At 49.6% G+C, this 13,415-nt stretch overlaps 4 protein-coding genes across 4 annotated transcripts; 1 reads left to right on the top strand and 3 right to left on the bottom strand.

Moving 5' to 3' along the window:
- Nucleotides 1-1,092: 1,092 nt before the first annotated feature.
- F5891DRAFT_1009596 (uncharacterized protein) lies at nucleotides 1,093-4,872 on the top strand. Its single transcript, XM_041360600.1, has 15 exons — nucleotides 1,093-1,431; nucleotides 1,484-1,664; nucleotides 1,724-1,946; nucleotides 2,042-2,376; nucleotides 2,430-2,506; nucleotides 2,558-2,777; nucleotides 2,898-3,038; nucleotides 3,096-3,575; nucleotides 3,650-3,718; nucleotides 3,775-3,892; nucleotides 3,946-4,121; nucleotides 4,172-4,274; nucleotides 4,326-4,361; nucleotides 4,413-4,541; nucleotides 4,603-4,872. The coding sequence occupies exons 1-15, from the start codon at nucleotides 1,373-1,375 to the stop codon at nucleotides 4,713-4,715; spliced, it is 2,460 nt and encodes an 819-aa protein (XP_041231070.1). The 5' UTR covers nucleotides 1,093-1,372; the 3' UTR covers nucleotides 4,716-4,872.
- F5891DRAFT_1253798 (uncharacterized protein) lies at nucleotides 4,670-8,740 on the bottom strand. Its single transcript, XM_041369925.1, has 4 exons — nucleotides 8,190-8,740; nucleotides 7,376-8,124; nucleotides 7,259-7,323; nucleotides 4,670-7,206 (listed from the first exon to the last, which is right to left on the bottom strand). Exons 1-4 carry the CDS (start codon nucleotides 8,555-8,557, stop codon nucleotides 4,972-4,974), a joined length of 3,417 nt encoding a protein of 1,138 aa, XP_041231069.1. The 5' UTR covers nucleotides 8,558-8,740; the 3' UTR covers nucleotides 4,670-4,971.
- Nucleotides 8,741-9,112: 372 nt separating this feature from the next.
- Nucleotides 9,113-10,554, bottom strand: F5891DRAFT_943915 (uncharacterized protein; the record flags this gene model as incomplete). Its single annotated transcript, XM_041374511.1, has 2 exons — nucleotides 9,113-9,999; nucleotides 10,053-10,554. Coding segments are annotated over 2 exons (1,389 nt in total), but the record flags the coding sequence as incomplete, so codon positions are not given.
- Nucleotides 10,555-10,851: 297 nt separating this feature from the next.
- On the bottom strand, nucleotides 10,852-11,480 carry F5891DRAFT_943552 (uncharacterized protein; the record flags this gene model as incomplete). Its single annotated transcript, XM_041374489.1, has 3 exons — nucleotides 10,852-11,063; nucleotides 11,122-11,266; nucleotides 11,319-11,480. The coding sequence occupies 3 exons, from the start codon at nucleotides 11,478-11,480 to the stop codon at nucleotides 10,852-10,854; spliced, it is 519 nt and encodes a 172-aa protein (XP_041231067.1).
- Nucleotides 11,481-13,415: the final 1,935 nt, after the last annotated feature.

The following is a 13,415-nucleotide window of genomic DNA, read 5'->3' as shown; positions in this document are numbered from 1 at the left end:
CTACGCGTTCATTTGGAAACCCAGCCATCAGTTTCTTGTCTCGTTGACAATTCAATACAGGCAACGTGCATACCACTTTAGCGGGATCCATGAATTGAACGTCCGTAACCAGCTTCGCGTCTTCTGGGGCATCCTCAGGCCATGAGGCCATTTCGAAGGGTCATATAAGCAATATAAGTTCTATATATGCTTGTGCTATTACGGCATGTCTCTTTATCTTGGGCTGTCTCCAAGCGGTCGCTTATGGCGCAACTTTGGTACTCACTCATCCCTTCTGTCAGGTCATTGCATGTTTGGCTCACTGATATCCTTGGACGTTTTAACATAAGTTTTATGTCGGGGCAGCTATCTCTCCGGGATTTTGGGTACGATGACTAGCAGCTTCAATATTGAATCAATACACTGGCGGCCTTTTGATAGATTGCCTCTACCTGCGGTTCCGTCCCACGCTATTCGGTCAGGGATAACAGTCAGGGAGTCACATACACCCTAGAGCCCAAGCTGCGGACCCTCTCCCTTTTCAATTCCCCTCGGGACACCTCCAAGTATCACACAAAATAACCCACTGGGTGAGCTGGGACAAGTTCGGTTGATTTTATTATTCTCAACCGGTGCGATTTCTCCTCTCCATGGATGTTTCTGAGCTCGCTGACTATTATTATGAATAAATGTTTGACATGTCATGTCGAAGAAGCGATCGCGTCGCGATGCATCAAAATGGCCCCGCTTGGCGAGCCGGAGCGGACTCTGTCCGTCTGTTATTATCTGTTGGTGAATCTGGTGCAGGGCGTTGTGTGCATGATTATTGTTCTAGAGCTTTGAAGAGAGCTAACTCCTCGTGGTAAGGACCCCGAGAGCGATATTCAAACTCCGGGTATGCTGTGTTTGAGCCGGGAGAGATTATCATCGAGGAGCGATGAGTGTGTTTCGAGACGGAAATGGACGGTTGATTGAAGAAATAGAGAAAGCTATGGTGTAGGCAGGGTCCATTGAAATGATTTTAGATTTGGTAGAATTTTACAAGATCAGGGTATCCGGGGAACATGATTTAGATATTTCCCGCGGGTGTATTGGGTTTCAAGGATATTGACTCTTGAACTGACTGACGACTCACCGTCGACGCCGTCTTCGACGTTGAAGCTTCTGGGTTAGCTTGCTTTTTCTCCTACAGCGCCAGCTTCAAGACAGCTGCTGGTACCTTTCTTCTTCTTTCGCTTTTCTTTTTCTGAACAAAACAAGCAGAGCTTAAGCTTAGGTTTTAACACACAGTGGGCAAGCGGCTTTTAGTCGCGTCCTCGTCGTAGCCTATCTGTCTGCTGCATTTCATTACTTGTGTTCACTTTATTTCATTACTTTTTCAACGGATTCACAGATGGCAACTACCGCTCGCCAGCCTAAACCAAGAGGGAAGGGAATGGCAGATCCTCCTCGGTAAGTCCTATCACACTACACCTACCTAATACATCTATTGACCTCCATTCAGTCGTCCTGCTTGGCAGACTGGTACGAGGCCAAATTCCACGTTATCACCTACGAACAATCCGGCTCGTCTCCCTCCTTCGGCTAATCAGGGGGGCTTCCCTCCACTAGGTGCTCAGACTAATGGCTCTCGCATTCACGACCCCACCCAGGACCGTCCTCTTCATATTCTTTCTGGTCTTACTGTGTGTTTCCATTCTTCTCGTCCCCGCGCAAATTCGTTCACTGACGGTTATATTTTTAGGGCACAACTATTACCCTGACCACCAAAACTGCTCAGCGATATGAGGGCGTCATTTCATCTACTGCTAGTGAGGGTGATACCAGTGGTATCATCCTCAAGGACGTCAAGGAGATTTCAAAGCCTGGCGCACCACTCAAGGAGTCATTCTTCATCCCCTCCGCTAACATCGACACTTGGCAGTCCGGTCCCGCTGACGCTAAGATGCCAGTTCCAAATGGTGACTGTGAGTACATTGCATTAGCTTCCTGCTCTTCTACAGGAAGCTGATCCCACAACCCTGAATCCTTGATGTTGATCTCCATACTTGCTGTGGAATAGCTTTCAGAACAGATACAGATATCAGCAAGAACAAGTCAGTCCGTGAACGGGAACTCCAAGCATGGCAACCAATTGCACCTGCTGCATCTGCTGCTGTTGCTGCTAGCTCTCCACCTCCAGCGGGTATGCATCATGAGGGTCTCGGCGATGAAGTCACCTTTGGCCTCGGCTCGGGCGCTAACACATCTTGGGATCAATTCGCGGCTAATGAACAAATGTTCGGCGTCACGACTACTTTTGACGAGGAGGTTTACACCACTAAGTTGGATCGGACGGCTGCTGATTATAAAGAGAAGGAGCGCAAGGCTCAGCGCATTGCTAGCGAAATATTGAACGTATGTCTGAGGTGTTTTAGGTTTATCTTAATATGGGCTAATTCTTCTGATAGGGCGCCGTAAACAATCCTCACGTAGCAGAGGAAAGGAATTTGAATGTTGACGATAGCGGTGTGAATGAGGAAGACAAGTACGTCCATCCGGTGTCAGGTCTGCATTTGTCTGATGGCATTGCTTCTAGATTTGGTGCTGTTGTCCGAGGGCAGAACGCTTACGTTCCACCAGGTGCTCGCAAACTACAGGCCACTGGACCAGCCTCGGGAACGAGCCCTCCTCCAAAAGATGTTCCTAAAGTATCTGTCAATGGCCCCGACGGTACCCCTGTTGCTGCAAAGGACGCTGCGCCTCTTGCTGTCAAGTCTCCTTCTCCTGCACCATCAACATCATCGGCTTCTAATAAGGTATGCAACCCCTTCCGATCTTGATCTGTTTGTTTCGATTCGGATCGTTGTGCTACGGCATTTGATTGGTTGAGATTGATGGGTTGCTGACGATCACTCCTTTGCTGTGGTTGATGATAGCCCCCGGCGGATCCATTGCCGGCGTTCCGTGACTTTGTCACGAATGAGAGACAGCGCTTGACGCAAAAGAAGCAGGCGCTTGTTAAGAGTGAGATGGACAAACGGAAGGCTGAGCTGCTGAAATTTAGTCAGACGTTCAAGGTCAGTGTTGTGGTGTTTTCTTTCTATTACTAGTTTCAATTATTGAGCTCCATCTAGTTGAACAAGCCCATCCCGGATGATTTGGTCCCTATTCTTGCCAAGGATGAAGAGAAACAGCGACAGATTCGGGAGAAGGCCTCAGTGGATGCTGCCTCGACCACCGCTCGTGCCATCGGCGTCACCGCTACTCTTAATACGTCCCCTAGCGTGTCTCGTATGCCGACTTCCACCTCTAACAAGATCGTTCCGGCTACCGCGAAGCCTACTCCTGCTCCGCCCGCCATCCCAAAGGCGCCCGTCGCTGGTACCTCCGCCTCTGTCGTCAAACCCATTGCTACGAAGCCCAGTGAACTCGGCAAGAAGAACGCGGTCAATATGTACATACAGCCCATCCCCCCATTCAAAGGCGCGAGGCGCTCAACTACGCCATTACCTGGCCCGGCGGCTCAAACGAACGGCGCTGCCGTGCCTACGTCGCCCACCACCACCGCAAACAGGCTCAATGCGAACGCCTCGTCGTTCAGGCCCAATCTAAAGGCAACTACCTTCTCTTCTGTAATATTGACTGTTGGATTTCGGATCCCATGTTACTAACTGGTCTGCGCGATTAGGGTCCTACGTCTCCGATTCCCAGTTCTACGTCAGCCTCCGCGTCACCAAAGGCTAAGCCTGCTGAATCGGTGAATCAAGCATCTGAATTGTGAATGTTGATTGTGAATTAACTCAGCTCCCTTAGTCACCTCCTACACCCAATCCATTCTTTGGCGCCAAGATCATGAAGAAAGGAGCGGTTCATATCAAGGACGATTTCAACCCATTCAAGCATAACAAAGTCGTGGAGGCGAACCAAATCAGTGCGTGCTGCACCCTCTTGCTGAGGATACAATCTGATGGCTCTCCGCTGCAGCTGCTATCTGGCCTTACAGTGGCAAGCGTTACATGCATATGTTCCCTCCCCTGCAACACCAATCGCCTCAACAACCCGTCCACATCGCGCCACCCGGTCCGCCGCCCGTCTCACACCCTGTATACGAAGATGGCGGCGAACAACGTGTTTACTACTACCCATACTACCCTGGACAGGTGTGCATGTTCCTATTTCCCGTGTGGAATCTTTCTTAAATTTTGCTCAGCCCATGATGCCTGGCATGGCTCCACCACCACCTGGTGCATATGTATCAACGCCATTCATGCAACCGATGGTGTACCCACCAGGGATTCCGCCGAACGGCCAACGTGAGTCTAGGTTTCAAATTTGCATAGACCGCAGCTCATGATATCCCACAGCCATGTATGCCTCATCGCCTATGCCTCAGATGCCTCGTGGGTACCCATCTTGATTTCTCTGACTTTCGGCTGACCTTTCTGTCGTAGCACCACAATACATGCAACCACCACCTGGCACGTACCCTCCCCCACCCAACGGTGCTGGTCCACGCCCATCCATGCCACCTACTCCCATCCCCTCTCACGCGCACGCATACTACCACCAAAGCCCACAACGTGGGTGTTGATCCAATTTTAAATTTGCTGTGATTGACGAATGTTCCTTTCATTCTTGCAGTACAACACGCTGTCCCTTACCCTATGATGATGCCGCCCGCAGGGCCGAATGGTCCTCACCCATATGAAGCTGGCCCGGCTCCTCCACAGATGGGTGGTGTGGGCCATGCATGACTGAGCGACAGGTAGCATGGTATTCGCATCTTTTCTCCTCGTTATCTGTTGTCCGCTGTCTTCACACAGTTATGTCATTGTTGTTGTGTTTCATAGTCCAGATGTCTTCTGGGCGCATGTTGTAGCTATCAATCTCTGGCATTAATTGATGGCGTGGACCGAAAGCTGAGTACCCGAGGGAGATATTTGCTAGGTATGTATGTGAGAAAACAGCTAAACTATGAACATATCAATCATGGGTGAAGTGAGGTGTTGTTTATTTAGTGTACACTGAAAGCTCGATCTTTTTTAGTAGTCCTTTGAGCGTGTTACTACTCCGGTTGCAGTGGTGCTGCAGCCAACCCTCCATTTCATGTCTTATATCAATAAGCTCTTCGCACAGGGGCAACTTGCCGTCAGAACGCACGAGGCAAGGATTGAGTAAGAGATCGAATAACCTCATCCATAAGTCATTCTGCCAGTAGCGTTTGAACGGTGTCGTGACCTTGTAAGGGGAGTGGGGGGTGATGGATGATGTTTCGATGTATTTGCCGAACAGCATGCAGTAGATGATGCCAGCGAGACCAAAGTAGTCGGTTTGATATGTCCAGGGTCGGTGTTCCCTTAGCTCAAAACAGTCTCGTGCGTCTGCTGCCCAGTCACCAACGAACTGCTGGTTGTGAGGAAAGAGGGACGTGTCGAGCGTCCGCCCGAAATCAATGACCCTGACGCCCTTACATTTCCAACCGCCTTCGCCCGAGGGCTGGTATGTACTGGAGAGGGAAGCGCCACCTGGAACGTCTTCGAGGCGTAGGAGGCAGTTATCAATCTTGAGATCACCATGGATGAACCCTGCGTTGTGCATTCCTTCGAGGAAGCGCATGATCTCAATCGTGAAAAACATGACAAGCAGTTCATCAAGACACGCCCCTTGCTGCGAGATGCCAGTGGTGCCAGCACGGTTGACGATATCGAGCAGGGTGCCTTGTGGGCATAGCTGCATAAGGAGGTGACTTTCATCGCGATACGCGTAGAGAGCATAGGGTAGGACGAGGGAATGGCGGAGTGGTTCAGGGAGCGTGCGGTGGATTCTGCGCAGGACGTGGAATTCCCATAGGTTTCGAGGCTTCACGACCTTCAGAGCAAGCATCGAAGATCCGTCCTCCTCATCGTCTTCATCCAAGTCTTCGTCTTCGTCTTCATCATCTTCATTCTTGGATGAAACATCTCGAGCTGTAAATACTGCTCCAAAGCCGCCTTCGCCTAGTTTATCCACCACCTTCAGTCTCTTTCCTTCCAGGGTGACCATGAAGGCATCGTCATCGAACCCCTTGGAACTCGAACCACTCCCTCGCCTGCTCTTCTTGGCTGCGAACTTTTGTAAACCCTCGAGCATACCCGAGTCCTGCCCTCGCAGGTCGTGAAAATCTTCGTCTCCAGGTAAGAGGGAAAGTAGTGTGGACATAATTGAAGGGTCGAAAGGATTGCAGGGGTTCGATGGTCTGAAGGCAGACACTACTGCCAGAGCATCTGAGAGACTAAGAGTCCCTGTGCGCTCTTCGATCACTTCCAGTTCTGCCGGCTGGTATTGCGGGACCAATCCTGGTCGGTCATAAGAAGCGAATGATGAGTCCGACTCCTCCCCATCGTGCACATATCCTCGTTCACGTTCGTCTTCTTCTCTCAGCTCCGCAGCAAGTTGTTCTGCAGTCTCGACTGCACCATTCTCATGCGGCGTGGGGAATCCGCGAGTGCTAAACTCAAAGGTACGTTCTGTGATGGGCGTCATCACGTTTATCCTGCCGAAGCGACCCCCAAGAGGCTGCGGTTGCTCCTCGTATTCTTCTTCGAACTGATCGCTGATGCTTGAAGATGAGGAGAAGGGTACATCAGGTTCTCCCTCGATATAGCCATCCTCGAAAGGTTCGTCACTCGAGGAAAAGTTCTGCTGAGGGTCGTCTGCGGGATCACTGGATTCATCGGTATAGGTCTCGGACGCCGGCGTCCGTGGTGCTCGAGGAGCTTCATGTTCCACCTGGTTCTCAGACATGGCAATGGTACTGGTATCCACAAACGCCTTGAACGTGCTCGGCTTCGGGGTAAAAACGTGCCCTGCGTTCTCACTACCATCGTGCGATGATGGTGGACGACTGAAGACCTTGAAAGGCGTTTTGGAGTCGACGAATGCAACGAATGGTGCTGCCTCCTGTTTAGAACCAGGAACCTGAAAGACACTCGGGTTCTCATTTAGAGGGCTAGCCTTTGCCCCTTGTGAGTTAGGTCGGGTGAGAGGTTCTTTCTGAGATACGGGAGTGAAGACGCGCGAGAATACGCTGGCTTTGACGTTGACATTCTCATTTTCTCGCCCAAAATTTTCTTCGGAGATGGCTTTGAGGGTGGCGGGAGGTTTAAAAGATGTAGCAGGAGTGCTATCCTTCGTTGTGAGAGCTCGCCGACCGATATCAGGAGTAGCAAATGATTGTTTTGGGGGTTCGTCCACGAAGGGTTTGAACTACCGGCTGATTTAGCATTGAATGAAGGAAAGCAGTGTTTATTTTTAGCACCTTTACCGCAGGGGTGCTATTCTCCTTGCGGTTCGCGTTCTCATCGACGAAGGGTTTGAATGCACCTTTCAGACATAATATAAATGAGCCCCAAAGACAAAGTGAATTTCTGCTTACCCGGTGTCTTAGCATTCTCATCCTCCACTTGGACGACAGACGGTGGCTGTCTTGTTGCAGCTGTCATGGGTTCAATCCTCTTCACAGGCGCATGCTTACTCCCAGGCATCATCCGTTTTACAGTCTTATCCGGGGAGTTATACATTCCAAATACATCTGCCAGCGCCTCTTTCGTATTGATCGTGACAGTTGGCTCTCCTAAAGTCACGATACTCTTGCGCTTCCCGTACCCCATATTCTGTGTGCTCCGTGTGCCGTCATCGTTAAAGTTCACTCGAACGGTCTCGCGTGCCTCTGAAGGTGGGGGCGAACCCCATTTCTTGTTGAGAAGTCCCATGGAGCGGGCGCGCACCTCAGCGGCGCTGTATTCAACACCGTCTCCAGTGAAAAGCAGTGAGAGATTAAAGCGCAGCTTCTCTGGGCGCCTCCCTGGGACAGGAGGAGCAAGCATCGGAGCATAGCGGCCATGGGCTCTAGGGCTCGACGCGGAGGCTTGTGGAGTACTACATTTAGAGGATGATGATTTGTTCGAAGTACCTGAGGACGAAGCAGGTGGTGGATTGTGGTTCTTGAGGGGATTACGACGGAGGGTATCGATTTCTTGGGACCCACTCGGTCGGAAGGTGATGGGTGTGGGTTTAGACGATGAAGGGCTGCCTTGGAAATCGCGATAACGTTTCTTCAGCCTCTCGATTGGACGAGCATTACGCGTGATCCCGATACGGAAAACCTTGTCGGCCTCGGTGTGTCTGGATCATGCAGATAAATGGTTCACCTAACCCGCGCTTAGCCTTCAGGTATACAAGGCACTCACCTTCCCTCCCTTTCCAGTGCTCCCGCATATTCCTCATAAAGTAGTGCATATACACACCCGATGTCATGCTTTACGAGATATGAGTAAATAATGGTCGGTCTCTCGACTTGCTTCGCGTATGCCGACCAGAGTTTCAGATATCTGAGATCGCCCTTGTACCTCAGATCATCTTTGAAGCGTCTGGTAATCTCTTCAAGTAGCTCGACGAGACCAGATGTCATGTCATCTGCAGGATACTGTTGTGCGGTCCATTTGGCAAAGTCGTCGTAGGCAGCAAGCGGATCTTCGTCTTCCTGGAGGGCCTCGGCGATGCTAGCACGATATTCTTCTCTTTCTTGATCAAGCTGGGCATTGCGAGCGGGCGTCATTGCGATTTTATGGTGGCGGTAGTTGTGTGCACCCCAGACAGCGCGTCCTGCAGAACCTTTGTTGAGGTATGTTTACGTCCCCGAAGTTCGAACGCGACGCGTCGGGATCACGTGGCACAAAAGCTGTCTGTCACTTCGGCAGCTTCGCCATGGCAAGGGGTAAAACGCCATGACCAATTTTCCCAGACTTCTTGTATGATTTTCAGTCATCTATGAATGCACTGAAGATTGGATGAAGTAGCGTTGTCACGCACTCAGTGTTGTGTCGTGCAATTTATTAAAAGTGGTATCTGGAGTGTCACATAAGATAGCTTTATGAAAACAAAACAAACTGGTATTGTACAACGAATTATGAGCGAATCAAATTGTGGAAAGTAAAACCTAAGAGACATGTCTAGAGACGAAACAATGCAAGTGAGAGACAGCGTGCAAAGTAAATGTGAACTGTACCTCAGCGTTGTGGAAAGAATCGCTTAGGTGCAAACAGTACAGAGTCCGTGATGACGAATGAAAGAAAGGAATACCGGTCAATGTTGTACATCCAACACAAATGGATCAAATTGACGACCCTTCACCAGTAGAAAGACGAGGGCGCTTCCTAACCGGCTCCCGACCATCTTGCTCAGGAAACAGATACTTCAGCATTTCCAAGTCATGCTTCGCCACAATCTGCTTCCCATCACACGCGCCTTCAGGACGTCGAATATCCGTCCGATTAACATGCATAGGATAACGGGCCTTCTCGATCGGTCCAGCCCAATCGAAATCGAACAGCATGAATTGATTGTCGTCTCCCACAACGAAATTGGTATCCCGAAGGTCGCCATGAACGTAGCCGCCGTTGTATCTGTGTAACTCCTCGATAAGACACGTGATGGCCTCCTTCAGTGGCAGGCGTTCCGAAACAGCCATCGCGCTCAGCGGTCGATATGAGCCAGGCCGTTGCGCGAGGAGACCCTCATCAATATCAAGCGCATCCATAATCACCATTTTCCAGCCGCCGGCTAAAGGTTCGTAGGCGATAAGATCCGGAGCGTGCCCCTTGCTGGCACAGAATCTGTGGGTCTCAGGGGAATAGTGTCTAACGAACTTGATACATATCTTGCGCTCAGCTGCGTCATTGACGGTTTTCCCAAAGAAGATACGTCGATCCCTGAACATCTGAGTCTTGTCATACGAGAATTCCTGAATGTGACCGCTTGAAGAGGTATATGTCTGAGGATAGGGATGTCGTAGAGAATCTTCAGCTTTGAGATAGCTAATTGGACTCGAGTACAGCTCTTTGAGTTTCTCGATGGCAATTTTGAGAGCTCCGAAAGTTCGAGCTGCCATCTCTTGCATACGGAGGTCCGTTGAATGCCAAAACAGAGGAATGATAGGGGCCAGGACATCACATTGGACTTTTTCGATGAAAACAGAGCCAGCAAAGCCAATGCATGCCCCTAGTTGTGGTCAATAAAGGGCTTTAGCAACGAATCTGATGAAATGAACTAACCGAAGACAATGATATGGATGCATGGAAGTACAGACCGAAACTTCTCTATTCCAGCGTTCGACTCTTTTAAAATCTTGTGGTAGTACAATATTGACTCCGCGAATGGTTCGGCACCGCCGCTTCCGATCTCATTTTCCCCCTCCAATATCACCTGCACAAAATTTCCGTCGTCGGACAAAAGATGTCCGTCAGTCGTATATTTTGTCGAGCCGATCGCAGAGGAATGGAGTATGATACCGTAGCCGCGGAGCAGATGCCTGAATACATTCATCCGCGTGAGCTCATCGGGATGGAAGGAGGACATATTTTCCGAAAGTTTCCAAACAAAGTCGTTATCGTGGTCAGTTGGTTGATAATTTTGACAATCATCCACAAATTCGCCAAAGATAGGCTCGAGAAGAGTAACTGGAAGGGAGTCCGCGGCCCTGCGAGGACGATTGCAAAGGTACTCTTCCTTATCCTGTGTTGCAGCGAATGAGGCCGGTTTTGCACCAGCTGACGGAGCACCTGAGGCCTTCTTGAGATAAGCCAACCGTGTATCAACAAGTGGAATGCGTGGCACTACAGGAACTAATAACCAGACGCGATGCAGATCAGTTTTCAAGGAATGGGTGGCAAACTGACAAACAACTTACCGGTATGCTGCGGTTGGACAACGATATGCAGGTGTTCTTCGTTGGGTTGTTCAGAGAAAAATTTGGACAATTTAGCCACAGCTGACAGGCTTTGCTTTGAATCAAGTGAATGGTTTTTGGGCGCCTCGTCGGCAGGCAGGTCGACCTTTCAAAGTATCAGATCATCAGCATCCAATCGTAGGCATCAGATCACTCACCCTCCATAGCTCAAGATCGTCAGCAGCAACATGGTCAAAATGTGGCTTCTTCGCGTCCTTGATAGCCTTTCGGAGGGCGCTGACACTCTCTGTTGGTGCAATCTTGATCTCAAATGCATGGCTAGGATCATCACCCAAGACAATGCAGTTGAGTCGGAGGTGGAGCGGTCCAGAAGACACTAAGTCAGACCGCGGTCAGTAGGGAGGAAAGGATGGCAATATCGAAAGACAACTCACCGGCAGGTGGGCCTTGGACAACGATATGCAGGTGTTCTTCGTTGGGTTGTTCAGAGAAAAATTTGGACAATTTAGCCACAGCTGACAGGCTTTGCTTTGAATCAAGTGTATGGTTTTTGGGCGCCTCGTCGGCAGGCAGGTCGACCTTTCAAAGTATCAGATCATCAGCATCCAATCGTAGGCATCAGATCACTCACCCTCCATAGCGCAAGATCGTCAGCAGCAACATGGTCAAAATGTGGCTTCTTCGCGTCCTTGATAGCCTTTCGGAGGGCGCTGACACTCTCTGTTGGTTCAATCTTGATCTCAAATGCATGACTAGGATCATCGCCCAAGACAATGCAGTTGAGTTTGTACATCTGACGTTGAGAACAAGAGTAATAGTATCTTGAGCGGTGACCGCAGTGAGCAATAAAGCCAAGCAGCCACACCACGTGACCGCGGCGCCACATCAGGGCAGCTTCGCCATGGCAAGGGGTAAAACGGTCCTCCTTGCCATGACCAATTTTCCCTGTCTTCAATTCAATGCAAATTCAGGAGCGGCTAGTGTCGTGGGCAGAAGTAAATTGGCCTCTCGGCAGTTGGCAGAACGGCAGAACGGCAGTTGGCAGAATGGCAGAAGTCGGCAAAATGTATTGTGAGCGTTTTTAGCTCTTTTCAACTATGTTTATACTACGGCAAAAATAGTTTCAACTACTACATTGAGGCTATGCCTTCTGACGTCAAAAGTGCATCAACATTCCACCCTGATACATCGTTTGAGCTTCGATTGAGTACCTCAATCTCTTCAACGAAGCCAGTTGGTGTGATACCTTTGTTAACCCTTTCTAGCTCACTCCAGTCAACGAGGCTGCCATCCAGAACATCCGGCACATCACCTGCAAACAAACTACCGCTTGCCTCATTATTTTCTCGTGCTTGGCCAGCCTCCCGCGTCTCGCGCTCGAATCTTTCAAATTCATCCACCAACTCCTCATCTGTAATTGATTCCGGACCCGCGAGATAATCCTGGTCATCAGAGTCTGTTGCGAGGGGAGGGATCCATGCAAATGATCTTTGTAGCTCGTCAGCGAGAGCAATGTCGAGTCCGTGTTCAGGACGGGTATGCATATGTGCGTGTTTTCGACGAACAGGTTTCCCAGCTTTATCAGCTCGTCATTCAAAACAAATATCACTAGTAAATACCTATGATCTCGAACACTCATTGACTGAAGAATAAGTGCATACCAACGAGATTCACAGTTCTTCTTCAATCCGCGCTTGACATTATCAATCTTTGCTTGCTCTTTCAGCTGACCACCCCAGTAGTGTGATCCATTGAAAAATGTAACGACACGTGTGGCCTTTGTGACATTTTGCTTCATAAACGGGTGGGCACATATTTCACCTATGATGGTGTTAAGGCCATGAAGAAAACAGGGTAACGTCTAGCAATCAAATGAGCTCATACATAGTATGATAAGACAAGAGCATCAAACTGACAATGACCCAGTAGAACTTTGCTTGAAATTTCCGTCGGAAGGATTGCATCACAGTTGGATCGTCCGTCGTCACAGCAATTATGTTATGTCCATCACCAATCTCCATTCGTTCTAAGGCTTTCACAGAGACTTCGAGTAACTTGTCTGCAGAACCTCGGTGTCCTGTCATGTCTTCGAGACTGAGCACAACAGGATGCTGGTTGACTTCTGCAGCCATGGAGCCATACAAGCTCCGTCGAATCTTATCCTCCCAACCATCAAGCAGATAGGTGAGACGTTTACGACCTTTAAGACGAGCAATATCTTCCATTTGGACACGAGCTATCTCACTGTCCATGATCGAGTGCGAGAGTACATAACGTGATGGTGCCTGATAGGAGGGACGTATTTCATCAAGGAAGTGCCGGAAGAACCAGTTTTCAGTAATTGAGAATGGTATGTTGGAGTGAACAATGAACCTGTGCCCATGAATGAGTAATTACATCACAATACAAAGTAATTACTGACCGAAGCAGCTTGAAATGTGCTCGATTGGTTTGCTCAGGTGTGACAGGGAGGTCTACATATCCAAGAAGATTGCTCCGTTTTCGTGATTCCACGCTAGTCTGACCCTGAGAATGGCTATTTGACTCCGAAGTTGTGGAGGTGATAGGTGGGGATAGAAGGTCTTGATTGCCTTTTTTTGTAGCAAGGTAGCCACGAACTTCTGCGCGAGTACGATCAGGGGCATTGGGACATGTTTTCTGGTCGATTAAATGTTTGAGATGGTTATCGTCACGGCCCTCAATGGATGCCGAGCAGTAGTTGCATGTG

The sequence above is a fragment of the Suillus fuscotomentosus genome (genome assembly GCF_016647785.1).
Source record: "Suillus fuscotomentosus strain FC203 chromosome Unknown F5891scaffold_7, whole genome shotgun sequence".
In the NCBI taxonomy this organism is placed as follows: Eukaryota; Fungi; Basidiomycota; class Agaricomycetes; order Boletales; family Suillaceae; genus Suillus; species Suillus fuscotomentosus.
The sequence above is the reverse complement of the archived record's forward strand: the minus strand, read 5'-3'. Positions and strand labels throughout refer to the sequence as shown.